Here is a 15,591-nt window from a genome sequence, read left to right as displayed (position 1 = left end):
AGTAGGTGGCACATCACCAGCAATCGAATCTGACTGACCGCTACATTATACAGTAGGTGGCACATCTGACTGACCGCTACATTATACAGTAGGTGGCACATCTGACTGACCACTACATTATACAGTAGGTGGCACATCAAATCTTTGATACTGAAGTGGAGTATGATCTTTAATATTTATGCCCCCTTCAAAGAAGAGAGGCATGTTGCTTTGAACCTGTCAGTCAGTTTGTACATGTATGTTTTTCTGTAGACCACATGTTGTCCATTCAATATCCTGAGAACCAATCCATTGATCATAATGGTATTTCATATGTGGGTTGGTTATGAGTAGAATAGGACCTCTACAGATTTTCCAGTCAAAATGTCAAGGGTCAATCCACTCTGAACATAGGAAGATGCTGTCCTTTCAACATCTTGAGAACCCTTTCCTTGACAGACATCAAACTTGGTACACTGGTACATTGTAAGGAGTAGATGACTCCTATTGATTTTGAGGTTACAGGGTCAAACTGGACATAGGAAGATACTGTCCATTCAATATCTTGTGATCCCTTTGCTTGACAGATCTTTAATTATTTAATTTGAAGACCAAAGTCTTATCTTAAAAGTACTGTATATTTTTACCTTTAGATGAATTGAATATATTGCTCTACCGTGTTTGAATAAATTGATCCTTAAGTCGATCTTTGTTTGACAGTATTTGTTAGTATCCATTTTTTATTTACGTTGCAGTAAAAAAACGAGAGTAATGGGGCTTATGTGTAACACAATACACTATATTAACAGTGTATCACAGGAATGCTGTTGATGATTTAAATGATGCTGATGAATATATGTGCTGGATGATCAAATGAGATAGTTTTAGGAAACACTTTCAAATATGTTGGAAACATTTTATTGTAATTTCTCACCACTAAGTAAGATGAAAGCACATGCATAATATGCACACACAGGGACACTATACATTAGAAACTACACCTACTACATGAGGAAAATGCTTTTCGGATAATATCTCAAATACAAGCTGTTATTTGAGTGACAGAAGCCTCATAAGAAGTCGAGTTCCATTGACTTAATTAATTAAGGACAAAACCCTAATATTGTTTTTACCTCAGAAGGTTAAAGGTAAACAAATCCCTGTAATAGGAGAAATTCAATGCGCATTGCGAAGGATCAGAACTGGAGTAAAACCCGGGCCCCCAAATCTCCAGTCAGGTGCTCTACCAACTGAGTTATCTGGCCACTGGCGATCGAATTTGGCTGACTACTATACCTTCATCCCTCCTTAAAAGTCTCCACATCAATCCAGGATCTTTATCCCCTGACAGACAGTTACAGGGGCTGGTCTACATACAGCACCAGATGTAACAGGAAGGGAGAGAATGCAGCAGACCAGCCTGAGATTCAAACCCAAGACCTCTGAATCTAATCGGGTGCAGTACCAACTGAACTATCTCTGGAGATTGAACCTCAGATGTCTCGTGACCGCTACATCACAAATGGTAATTAAGAAATGCTCGCTCAGAGATATCTCCAATATTATTTGAAATGTATCATTAAAATTTCAAACGAAGAGTATTCATGACTATACAGGGTGTTAATCAAAAGAAGCTGGACACTCGCTCAGATTCATATGATATACATGTATATAAAAAACCAATTTTGCAATTTTAATTTACTATGCAAGATTCAGGAATGAAATTTATAGGAAGCTAGCTAGGGTATACATCAATAATCAGTTTTTGTGAAATTTTGATAATTCTTATAAAGGAAAATTGCAATTTTCTGACATTGATATATATTGACTTTATATATGCGTATGTAACATGTGATGACCTATATATTTTATTTGATAATTTATTAGTTTTAAACTCTGATAAATAGATATAAATACCCGTTCTAAACTTTTATCAGATAATAATGCGAGTATGGAACCCCCACCCCAAAAATTCTTTGCTGAACATGCTGATCGAACTGCCCTTGTATTTGTTAAAACAATATTATGATATTCATACATATTATTTACAGTACCCCGTCTTCAAAATTTTAAAAGTTTACTCCTAAATCATATGAAAATCGATAAACTTTCTAATTTTCAATCAAGTAGACATTCTCCCGGAATGCTATACAGGGTTTGGTTTTAACACGAATGTTGGAAGTTTGTATTTCCGGAATCTTTTGCAAGGCGGAAAAAAAGTTCCTCGTGAACGGAAGATTCTTTGTCGTATTTTGCACAGACTGTGGTAAATTTTATATTCTAATTTGTCTTTTTTAAAGTAACCAGTTACCATAGAAATTATGAATCATTTTCATTAACCAACATCATCTGCGGTTCGAGTTTACTCGGGCTTCCCTCCCTTTCCAAATCATCTTGAAATTGCAAATGGCGTCCAAATTGAACGGACATTAAATAGAGGTTATATGGTTTGATTTTTTAATTATTTTAATTTATATTCCATTGAATATTACGCAGGTATTTTTCCAATTGCAAACATTTATTGGCTATAGCTCGAGTTTACTCGGTTACCACAACGTGGAAAATGTCTTCTTTTTTCAAAATGGCGAATGTCCAACAGTTTTTAAACAAAGAATAGAGCAGAACAACGTTAGGAACCATTGAAAACTGTAAATTATATGTACATTTTCAAAACATAATTAAAAAAATGTACCAAATTTATTTAATCCGAGATTCCTCTGTTTTTATTCACATTAATGTCATGTCACATGTATATATATGCTCTTTAAAAGTTTTCCTGAATCCACACTTGCTTCTTTGTACGTATAGTCCAGTTGCACAGAAACTTTGAAAAGTAATTTTTCAAGCAACTCACTTTTAGGCTATAATAATAAGTTATTGATTATATTGTAGTAAAGTACCAAGATGGATAACAGTACAAAACCTTATGTACCACCCAATATAGAGAAAGAACCAGAAGTGGTTCAGGTAAGTACAAAGAGACTTGTATCATGTACATATAGATCTATATATTGAGAAAAAAGTTGCATGACCACTGAGAAGGAGTAGACTAATACAATGTAATAGGCTATTGTGATACTATATACAGTAAAACTCTGATATAGCGAATTTCTGGAGACCCTCTACAAAAATTCGCTATAAGCGTAATTCGCTATACAATTATAGCGAATTCATAATTAAAATACAACGAATTCGTTATAAAACTGATTTGTTCTACATATATACCAGTTATATAAAAAAGCAGCAATCGATATACTTGCGTTTGTATCGTCTTTAAGAGAAATGAAGCCTATATATTTTCGAGAAGAAGAAGTGGGCATTTGTGTTTCACAAACACATCTTGTTAGTTTATTAAATCTAACCTGTTTATGAAATGGCTAACAACTGTTTTCAAACTGTTTTCAAACCTTATTGCTTGAGGTCGCATCTGACATCACACATAATGGTGTGTAAAATATCGAAGAAAAAATGTATTTCGTAAGATTTGAATTTCATTACTTTCAAACTCGAAAACTATACAAAATGTTTCATTTAAAGCACAGTTAAAGTAGCTTTAGGCATGAAAAGAATAAATTTTGGTGAGAAAATTAAAAAGGTAAAAAACATGTGATGTGTCCTTAAGGAATAAAATTGACTACTTTTAAAAATTGTAAGCTCTGCTCAGACCTACTAGCCCTGAGAAAATCACTGCTATTTTTGAACTTTATACTTTTATTACTATCCATCTTCCAATTAAAGCGATTATGTGACTAGGACTCAGATCCCATAAGTTCGATCCCAGTCAATACAACTTTAATTTTATAAAGCTCTTTGGCTTGTTACAACTTTGTTACCGGTATATAAGGCTGTCACAATGAACCCAAATGTTGGTTAACCATTATTTGATTTTTTTATCCATTTAATTTTGTCTGTTCTCTCTGGATTTCAATGTGATTCTGCTCTGTGATTGTCTCAGGGGGGAAACAAAACCATATTCCATTAATTTTTATCATGATTTTTAAAGTGCAAAAACTTGAAGCAAACCCAAGTACTCTCTTCAATCTTAATTCACATGATTGAATCATAAAATTCTTTTGTTGTTTTTTCTCTCCAGACTTTGAAAATCCCTGCCCAAAGTCGTTTAAAGGAGGAACTTCTAAAGCCTATGCCCAACAAGTCTGTCAACCCTAAGTCACCTACACAGATTATCATCCCTTCCAATTTTGCAAGTAACAAGCAGTCCACCACACGTTTGGCAGCAGGCACTAAGATCATTCTCCCAAGTAGTATTGGGAAGTCTGGCCAACCTCTACAATTCATTGTCACCTCCCCACAGACGTCTTCACCCAAGATGATGCTACAAGGAGGTCAGGGGCAGTCCCTTATAACGGGTGCCCGTTCAATACTTCCAAACATTGGTGGAAGACCTTGCAAGATAATAGTCAGTTCCCCACAACCAGCAGTTACCACAGAGCCCGTCTATCTTCCACAGACCACTTCGAATACAATTCAGTATATTGTTACTTCTCCTGAAGCCAGTGAGCTGAAAACGATCTCATATGAAGAAGACAACAACAAATATATTATAGAAAACACAGATGCCGAGAGGACAGAAGAGGTTGTGGTGGAAACACAGGACGTTTTTGCTCCACAAGAGATTGCCGTGGATGTGCCCACTGACACAGATGCTGCTAATTCTTTGATTGCCATTGCAGAACAGCTTCAACAACCCAAGGTGGAAAATTTTGTGTATATGGTGGATGATAAGGGAGACAACTCTGGCATAATAGCTGAACATGCAGTTGTTGGAGATGATATTGAACCTGCTGAGGTGGAAGTGGAGAGTATGGAAGTCCATGAGATGAGGAGTTCACCTCGCAGAGGAAAGAGTAAGTTAATATAAATTTATTATGCATCGAAAGTTACACTTTTTAGCTCACCTGAGTTGGCCTGTTGTCCATCGTCTGTCTGTCCGTATGACTGTAAACTTTTCACATTTTTGACTTCTTCTCCAGAACCACTGAGCCAATTTCAACCAAACTTGGCAAAAAAGCATCCTTGGGTGATGGGCTTTTTTAAGTTTGTTCAAATAAAGGGCCATGTCCCTTTAAAGGGGAGATTATCACAAAAATGCAAAAATAGGGTGGGGTTATTTAAAAATCTTCTTCTCAAGAACCACCGGGCCAGAAGATCTGATATTTACATGAAAGCTTCCTGACATATTTGAGATTCAGGTTTGTTAAAATCATGATCCCCGGGGGTAGGGTGGGGCCACAAAAGGATGATCAAAGTTTTACATACAAGTACATAGGGAAAATCTTTAAAAATCTTCTTAAGAGCTAATAAGTCATAGAAGTTTACATTTACATGAAAGCTTCCTGACATAGTGCAGATTCAAGTTTGTAAAAATCCTGGCCCCTGGGGATAGGTTGGAGCCAATAGGGATCAAAGTTTTACGAATATATTTGGGAAATCTTTAAATATGGGTCCAGGTGAGCAGTGTGGCCCATGGGCTTCTCGTATTTTTATGCAAAGTTTAACCCCAAAAATTTAATTGTAATAAATGATATTTACATTCAACAATGTTTTTGGTATTTATGATCCTTTGCTAATTCAATATTTATATATCCTGATATGGAACTTATACTTTTGTCACAAAAAAGCTATTCAAATAAAGGAATAAATGACCAGGTTGTTTGTTTCATGTGGAATGTATAAACAAGCAGAAGTAATTTTGGGTGTCCGGGTAGCTCAGAGGTAGCGCTCTCGTTTCTCACGTCTGCAACCCAAGTTTGATCCCCGTGATCAGCAGTGGTTGTATTTGAGAGGGTATGGCGGTCGCCCGCTCGGACACGTGGGTTCCCTCTGGATACTCTGGTTTCCTCCCACATCAGTGACCCCCTAGAGGACCTCATTGGAAATAAATTTCGAGCTTTCATGGGTCATCCTTGATATTTATGTATCTATGATTGTACGTATGTATATACCGAATAAACATTTATTTATTTTTCATTTTACACAAATTATCCTATTCTTCCAGGTTTGATATTATACCCCAATGATAAAAACAATTTGGACATCTACTCTTTTAATCTTTGTTTTGATGTATATACATTTAATGAATATGAATTTTTAATATACAGAAACACAGCAGAAAAGACATACAAGAGCAGAATTTAGTGATGATGGCAGTGATCTGAGTGACGGCGATATGAAGGCAAGAATTTCAAACATTGGACTGGACCATTTATCCTACCTTTCTTCAAAAGCCAGAGAACAACCAATGGCCTACTCCCCACAAGCCAAGGAGAGACAGGCAGCCTTCACCTCAGATGAAAGCTCTAGTTCGGATTTTTCAGATGAGGATGATGATGATGAAGACTATAGAACAAGGCGAATTAAAAAACCAACATACAAGGTCAAGAAACCTAGTAAGAACGTTGTATCAAAGACTGTGAACTCGTGGATAAAGAAATTTGTCCCCAAAGTCCGTCACAGTGATGCTGAGGACAACAGCGATGATAATGAGGACTACAGCGACATAGGAGTCCCAAAGGAGCACCTGATAGCCTGCTGTGAGAGATTTCGTAAAGTGACAGAAAGTGTGGAGGAACTGATGAGAAACAATGCCAAGACTCGCAGCTATAGAGAGACAACCAATGCTAGTGGAGATAGAGTGTTTGAATGTTCCACTTGTCACAAACTCTTCACAATGAGGGACACCATTAAAAAGCATTTGATCCGTCACACAGGTTTGTTGGACATTCTTTGAATTTTCTAGATAAAACGTATACTGGGGTAAAACTTGAGTGTATTTGTACCATAATATCTTAGTTATCCTGACTCATGCCGGTGCATTTTAATTTTTAGCCGAGTTGCAACGAAGTTGAACTCTGCTATTGGTTTGGTGAAGCGGGTTGGTGGGCGGTTGGCGTCAACAATTGGTTTCCAGATGATAACTCGAAAAGTTTACAATCTAATCAAATGAAACTTTGATATATTGTTGGGTGCCAAGTAAGGAAGACCCCTATTACTTTTGGAGAAAAATGGTCAAAGGTCAAGGTCACAGTGACCGAAAATACAATGAAAATTTCAGGAAAATTTGGTTTCCGGATGATAACTCAGAAAGTTTAAATCCGAATCAAATGAAACTTTGATATAATGTTGGATACCAGGTAAGGAAAATCCCTATTAATTTTGGAGAAAAATGATCAAAGGTCAAGGTCACAGTGACCGAATATAGAATGATAATTTCAGAAATATTTGGTTTCCGGATGATAACTCAGAAAGTTTAAATCCGAATCAAATGATACTTAAAGATATTGTTATGTACCAGGTAAGGAAAGCCCCTATTGATTTTGGAGAAAATAGGTCAAAGGTCAGTGACCGAAAATAAATTGAAAACTTCAGACAAATATGGTTTCTGGACAGTAACTGGAAAAGTTTAAAACTGAAATTAGTTCTTCACAATTATAAATATGCCACATCATTCTTGACTTTACAATGTATCCCATGCAACTCGGCTCATGCACCCCTGTGTGCATATATTGATTTTTTAATATACATGTAGATATTTTGTTTTCACAATTTGTAGGACAGAGATGTTTCCAGTGCACCAAGTGCAATAAGAATTTCATGTTCAAATACGGTCTGAAGTGTCACATGATGACTCACACGGGAAAAATGCCATGTGTCTGCTCGATTTGTGGAGGCAAGTTCATTGAAAACAGTAAATTGGAGGTCCATATGAGGAGAGTTCACACATCGGAGCGTCCATTTGAGTGTGCTCAATGTGACAAGAAATACCCAACAAAGAGTGAGCTCAACAATCACATACTCAATGTGCACACAACCATTAAACCTTATCCATGTCCATTTTGTGACAAGAAGTTTTCCCATGATGCAAAGCTCAAAAGACATTTAACAGTTCACACAGGGGAGCGTCCATTCAAATGCTCATTCTGTGAAAAAGCATTTACACAGAGGGCTCATCTACAGATTCACGAGAGATGTCATACTGGTATCTTCCCCTTTGCATGTAATGGATGTGACCGAAGATTTTACGACAAGGTTTCCAGAGACAGGCATTACAGACGTATCCATGAAGTTGTAGAGAAGCTATACTGCAAGAAATGCAATGGCTACTTCAAGACCAAGACCAGTCTCACTCGTCACAAGAGGGAATGTGGAAGGGTCAAGCAGGAAATGCTAGAGGAAGAGACGGATGAGGATGATGTCATCGATGATGAAGTGGAAGAGGAAGTCGTCCCGGAGCCAAAGAAGAGAGTGTCAAGGGTCACAAGGTCACCAAGGTCAAAGAAGCTTACAATCAAACTCAAGAAAGTTGGAGGAAAGAAAACTGCTAAAGGAAAGAAAACAGACAAAAAAGTCAGTGTAGAAGCACTGGAGAAATCTGGAAAACTGTTTATCAGGAGTGAAAGGATCAAAGCTAAATCTGAAGCAGCTAAGCGGAAAAATCAGTCATCTGAACCTGCTGCTAGTCCTCCAAAGAGAAAAAGGAGATCACGCTAAGATCTTCTCAGCACCTCAACTCAGGACATTGATAATGTACTATATGTAATATGTGATTGGTGTTTAACATGGTTTTTGTTTGTTTTAATAAATTTTATGTGTTTAACTAAATTTTATGTAATGCATTACTCTTCTTTAATACAGTTGTGTAAATACTATTTGTATAGTCCAGTTAATACATGTGTTTTTATAGTTCCTCTGCTTATTACTCTAGTAAATGTAGCATAATAAAAATGTTAAGACTCTACCATATTGTATTAGTACACAAGAGCACATCGTTGTTGTCCACTCCACATGATGAAATCCACATTTAACCACATGTTAAAACTATGAAACAGTTATTGCTAGGTATTTCATTATACACTATACCCACTGTAGATAAGTATAAACATAAGCTTTTTACACAATTTGGAATGAAATATATTCTATGTATTGAAAAAGAGCTGAATTCACTGTATATAACTTTCAATTTATCTCAGTCAAATAATCAGTTAAGGGTACAACTGCAATACATTCAAAACAATAATAATGGACATTCAATATTTTTGGCATAGTCTGTTAAATTGTAATATTGATTTATTTAAGGTGAAAAATCAAAGGGTGTTATAAAAGTACACATCAACTACGCAATAATATACATTTATTAGTAATTAGTTTAAAACAATTTTAAGTTGGGGTTTGCATAATACCTCTTTGTAGAGAATTCAAAATTTCAGAAAATCCAGTATCTTAATAAAAAATAAGGGATATAGAAATTTAAAAGCCTAACGTCATCTATGGTATGCATTTTTGCTTCAAAAGATCTGTATATGATGTAACCCAATTTTTTTTATGCACAAGTAACTCATTTTGGTGAGTGTATACTTATTTATGGTGGGCAGTGTATATAGCATTAAAATTTCATTTGTTTACATAGTGTAGAAGATGCATCTGCTCTTACTGAAGCAAATGCAGCACACTACACAGACACCATTTATAATAGGAGCAAGATCAACAGTCCAGTTGCTGTGCGTTAGATTTTTTTTTTCATTGCTTACTATTAGTACAGATAATGTTTTTTTATTCAAGGGATGTATTACAAAGATTGTGATGTTTCAATCTTGAATGATTGAACTTGGTAAAGAAATATTTAGTAGCTTAAAAAGGGGGGGGGGGGGTTAAAATTTACTCTTAATACATAAAACTTGGAGACATGAATGCCTGGTATTCATCAGTATAAGTAAAATATAGACTTTTCTTGGGGTTGTGTAGGTTGTCCATTGCTTTGAAAGAAAAACCCTAGGACTGATATGTGCAAAAGTATCATATGTAGTTATACATTTTCAAGTTTATACAGAGAAAGTATTGTTTGTAAGAAGTAAAAATCTTGCAAAATTTGAACCTAAGTTTGGAAATTTATTTTGTATGTTTGTATTAAAAATGACAAGATTCTGTAGTGAAGTAAATATTACTGGTTATTAATTTCCAAAAGAAAAATGAGGCAAATAGAATTCCTTTGAAAATTACAGTGTATATATAGTTATTTTGTTAGACATTTTGTGTTTTGAACCACTGTTTATTCTTAATATTACACTTGTTTTTTCACATCCACAATAATAGATGGCTTCAATCCTGAGAATACTGGGATCATTGTGTTCAGTTGGTAATTAGCATCCTACCATGTGACGGATGCCCAATAGTAATCACTCTGTCTGTCCATCAGCCCTTTCTGTGTCACACGATAACTTAGTTTCTTTGGGAAGATTTTTATACATAGTACTTGAATTAGGCAGAGGAAGACCCCTTTATCAGCTTGTCCTTACAGAGTTATTAGAATTTTTTTTTTAATATTGATGAGATAATGCTTTCTTTGGAACACAATAACTGAGAAGATTTTTATAGAAGCTTGCATTAGGAAGAGGAAGACCCCTTACCAGTATCAGTTATGGAATTATGGGACTTGTAATTTTTTTTACATTGATTATTTGACAGTACTGTCACATATCTTCAGGTCCAGAAAATAATGAAGAGTGGATTGTACCAACCATGCCGAACATTAACTATAAATGTAACCCAACCAGATACACGTAGCCATGCCGATCATTAACTATAAATGTAACCCAACCAGATACATGTAGTGGTCGAGCACCTGATGGATATATTCATTGCGGGACCCTTTCTGACTTGTCAGTTTTCTTAGGAACTTGTTAGTATGATATACACGTACACCAAACAGTTTATTTCTTGATGGGTATTTTTAAACAGACACACACATACACTGCAAGGGATTGATTTATTACTATCTCAATGGAGGACATTAGAAAAAATATACAAGATTTTAGCATTGTGGATTGAAGATGATGGCTTTTAAAATTAGATTGAAATATTATGAATAAGAACTGCCATTACTGTTTATATTGAAACCTAGACTTATATGGTAAGTAATAGTCTCTCTGGGAGGTACCCAACACAGCTCTTGTTTCTCTTTGTTAATGTGTAAATATATTATATGTAATGTATTTTGTTTAATGTGAATAAAGTTATAATACATAATTCAGTTTATATAAAATTGTGAAGTACCAGGGTATTCATTCCGATCCTTGATTTCAAATTAGTATCTCCAGGTTACACGGTGGATCAATATTTGGAGTTAGAAGAAAAACTTTAGTGCACTAGAAATAATAAGTGATGTGTTCCCATTAGGAAATAATTTGGTAGAATTTTTTTACTTTCCAAATTTAATATTAAGCCATCTCTATCAAAACATGCTTATACATTTACATCTGATCTGAAACAGAGTGTCAGTTGTGTCCATGCATTAGACAATGATGATTACATTTTTGTAGTTTCATTAAAGGGACTTGTTCACGGTTTTTGATAAAAATATTTTTCATTTTTTTGTGTTAAACATAAAAAATATAACTCATTTAATGTTGACATCCAAAATTTTGACCTTCTGAATGCAAGAATAAAAGCAATATTTTAGCCTTGAATCTGTGTTATGTAAACAAAGACTCGAGTCTTTTTATGTATACAAACAAACAAGTGAAATATTGATTTTGTAATATAAAGCATCTTAATTTTGCGTAGTCACAAATTTTAACTTTTAGATGACACATTTTACCCCAAAATACTTGAAATGTGAAAGATATAATAAAGTTTGCTCGATATCCATTTCTGTTGAAAATTTCGTAAACAATAACATACTGCAATCTTTGTTTGCAAAACATGTAATAAACTCTCTGAAATGAGCTTCTGTGATAATGCATAACCTTAATTTTTATGTGAAATCTTTTAAACACATTAGACAGTAGATTCTTGATCATTAAAAGTGAAAAAGAAAATTTTGGGGAAAATCGTGAATCAGTCCATTTAATGTACATAACCTGCATTCACCAGTGGATTGGGTGCAGCAGCTGACTCGGTACACAGAATAGCAGACGTTCCTATGAAATCTCAAATAGGTGTAATGTCGAATATGGAGCAAAGATGAAAAAATCTTCATCTCATGAACCACTGATCCAAAAGAGTTATGTCCAATTGACATGGTGTTATATCGATGTCGAATCATGATTGTCAACAAAGTATCCGTTGCAAACATTTTCCCGTAATTCAAGCCTATATGACCTTTGATGACATCTCAGTTTATCTAAATATTCTTTTCGACATAGCATAGGGTCGCGCATATGGTCGATTAAATTATCATTTGTGTACTTATTTTACCTTGCTGTTGATATCGACGACATCGGTGATATCGTATCGATATCGAATCAATATAGTTAAACAATTCGTTATGACTGTCCAAGCTACTATATTTCTTTACACTTGTGTATAAATTTCGCTATGTTGCACTAAATGAGTTCCCCTTACTGTTGATATCGAATCGTTACCGTTTCAAGATTTTGTTGTGACATTCTACCAACTATATTTCTTAATTGTTGTTTGTCTGTTTATAAATTCAACACCGACTGAGATTCTCTTGTTGTCGATATTGAATCATGATTGTAAAACAAATGGTTGCGCATGCCCTTGCCTGCATCATTGTGATAATTGTGCAGATGTTTAGGTAATTTGCATTAACAAAGTATCCCTTGCTGTCGATATCGACGATATCATGTCGATATCGAACCATGATATTTATAAGTTTTTTTGTGAGCATCCTTGCCACTGTTTATATATATATATATATATATATAATATAGATGTACATGTGTTTAAGCATTCTAAATTGATTAAGTTTCTATTACTATCGATATCGACGATATCATGTCGATATCGAATCAGGATTGATAAGCAGTTGATTGTGAAGTTTTTTGCTACTGTCCTTCTTTAAACTTGTGCTTATATTTCTAAGCTGGAATTTTTATTGTGACTGGGGAAGACATCTCCGCCCCCTGGATAAAAATTCATGGATACACGCCTGATTAATCTCTTGAAAACAATGTAAGGGAAATACAGTGGACATTTTTGCTATAACATTTCAATATTTTGATTTTAATTTTAAAAAAGTTTAGGACAATGAATACATTGTTTGGAGTTAAATCTAAAAATCTGCATGAACCTCGGGCAGAATTCTTAATAATTTCACGAAACACAATCGATATCGATACAATATCGGAACAGTTTTGTCGATATCGACAAAGCACCCAGCGTCATTTATGATGATTGACTTCAACAACAAAACCCATACAACTATCGATACGATATCGAACTGATATTGCCGATATCAACATGATAGTTAGTCTGTGCATGGTAAATTTTCAATATTAATTATTTCACAAATCTCTGTCAATTACAAAAACTCCATATGGTTGATATCGACACGACATTGTCGATGTCGTCGATATCGACATTACACTCGGTCTTGGACATGTATGGTCCAAAAGAGTTCAAATTACATGTAAGGTTCCTGACATGCAACGCAGGTTGAAGTTTGTTGAAATCATGGCCCGGGGAGGGGGGGGGGGATAGGGGATCAAAGGTTTTCATGTGAATATATATAGGGACATTTTTAATTATGGGTCATGGTGACTCAGGTGAGCGATGTGGCCTAAGGGCCTTTTGAAATATTAGATACTATGCAAATACTGACCTGGTTTGGTTAATTCAAGGAACTATCAATCCAAGAAACATGATCGATATTTACCAGAGGTTAAACAAATGTGTCCATGCTTGTAGGGTCACCTGAGTATACTGGTGCCCAGCCTTTTCTCCACAGTTTCTTACCATGTACATGTATTAACTTTTTGAACTTCTCGAATACTAATGGTTCAATTTTTTTTTTACCAGAATTGGTATGTATTATTAATTCATAACCCCACCCTGAGGAGAGAACCTCAAATGATGCAGTGAACATCTGACAAACAATGTATAGTCACGACAGAAAGAATGTTCATACATGTATATGTATATAAAAAATACGTTATTTCTTTAATTTTATTCTTAACTCCTGATCTTCTAACAACTAATTCGAGTACCGTACATTATATTATAATGAAGAGAACATTTTCAAAATGGTTAATTTCAGGGGTGGACAGGAGTAGTATAACGCGGCTCGATGGGTGGTTCAACTGAGTGCAGTTTTGAGTGCGGGCCGATAGGTGGTTCAAATGAGTTCAGTTTTGAGTGTAGTTTAGAGTGCGGGTTTTATAGACGGGTCAAGCAGGTGGCCAGGGCCACCTGGCGCGGTCAAGCGGGGTTGGCGCGGTCAAGCTGGGCAGGTGAGGAGAGGTGGCGCTGTGTAGCAGGCGCGGTGTGGGGGGATAGCGTGTGAGCGTTTTGTATTCCTGGTGTATTCCTTTATGTTAAATTTTCAAATAAAAAGAATTAAAGAACAATTAAAAGTTTACACATTTATTCAATGAAACACATTTATCAAATCAACGAATCCAGGTTATTGATGTTGTGGAACATTCTATATGACGTTATGGGAAAACCTGCTTTTCCATGACGTCACAATAAACGCAATACACAATTCGCGTTGTCACTTTCATCAGCATGCCTGAGCGAATACACAACGACTTACGGAATAACAGAAGTGGACTCCCACTAAAGAAGAACAATGGCTGAAAGTTTACACATTTATTAAATGAACACACAAATACAATTCAACAATTTATAAAGTCCCTAGAACGGGGCACTTTCGTTTTCATTTCTCGGAAACGCGGCTATTTTCTGAGAATCGCTTTGACTTTGTTTTGTAAACGATGAGCTCAGCTATTCGGTAGTTCTATAAAACTGAATTCGGTTAACATGCAAAGAGTTTCATCATATGTTCACTATATTGTGTGGTTTGAGTCAGATCTTTCTGCAGGAGACGTCATTACTGCCCGTGAAGGACTGCAAAATTTAGGCCTATGCTCGGCGCTTACGGCCTTTGAGCAGGGAGGGATCTTTATCGTGCCACACCTGCCGTGACACGAGACCTTGGTTTTTGCGATCTCATCCGAAAGACCGCCCCATATAGTCGCCTCTGACGACAAGCAAGGGGAAGTGAGGACTTATTCTAACCCGGATCCCATATAGTTTTACGCTCTATATTTAAAAATAATTCATTTTTACTCTAAAAGTACTTTGGACCTAAACTCTAGTATGGATATAGCAGAACAGTTTTATAGTATATAAAAACAACTATCTGTGCACTTCGCACCCTATGAGATCACAACGAAAAAGTACGTCACGACGTACATCTTACAATTCATGTCTATATGGTGTCGTTCTATTGATAGGCGTTATCAAGTGATAAGCCGTATACGCGAAAAAATTTCTTTTCAAATAATATATTATTTCAATTTCGTATCAAATCACTCAACATTTTTATATTTGCGCGAAGGTCATAATTCACATTGTGACCTTGAAATCGCCCCTCTATATTCTCCCGATCATCACTACGTTATGTAAGAAAATCTAATTTACTTAATGATTGCGAGCAGAGTGTTAAAGGAGTGACGATATGCGGTGTATGGTGGTGTATAAAGTGTATATATATTTATATTCCTGTTACCAAAGGAAAAGTTAGGACACACTTCTGACACCTAAAGAAATCCCCCTTTCCGCATTTGATGATGTCTGGCCTACTCTTGAAAATGAAAAAGAAAAGAAAAGAAGAGTATCCTGCATTAG

At 35.6% G+C, this 15,591-nt stretch overlaps 1 protein-coding gene across 2 annotated transcripts; it reads left to right on the top strand.

Annotated features, from left to right (window-relative positions):
* The first annotated feature begins 2,132 nt into the window (after positions 1 to 2,132).
* Positions 2,133 to 11,022, top strand: LOC125678122 (transcriptional repressor CTCF-like). 2 transcript variants are annotated; one of them, XM_048916277.2, is made up of 5 exons: positions 2,133 to 2,245; positions 2,872 to 2,946; positions 4,073 to 4,847; positions 6,102 to 6,710; positions 7,553 to 11,022. In XM_048916277.2, the coding sequence occupies exons 2-5, from the start codon at positions 2,884 to 2,886 to the stop codon at positions 8,488 to 8,490; spliced, it is 2,385 nt and encodes a 794-aa protein (XP_048772234.2). In that variant the 5' UTR covers positions 2,133 to 2,245; positions 2,872 to 2,883; the 3' UTR covers positions 8,491 to 11,022. The 2 variants fall into 2 exon arrangements, with proteins under 2 accessions (XP_048772234.2, XP_048772235.2); XM_048916278.2 differs by lacking the exon at positions 2,133 to 2,245 and adding an exon at positions 2,326 to 2,418.
* Positions 11,023 to 15,591: the final 4,569 nt, after the last annotated feature.

The sequence above is a fragment of the Ostrea edulis genome, chromosome 2 (assembly GCF_947568905.1).
Source record: "Ostrea edulis chromosome 2, xbOstEdul1.1, whole genome shotgun sequence".
In the NCBI taxonomy this organism is placed as follows: domain Eukaryota; kingdom Metazoa; phylum Mollusca; class Bivalvia; order Ostreida; family Ostreidae; genus Ostrea; species Ostrea edulis.
Note: the sequence above shows the minus strand (reverse complement) of the source record. Positions and strands in the feature narration are given on the sequence as shown.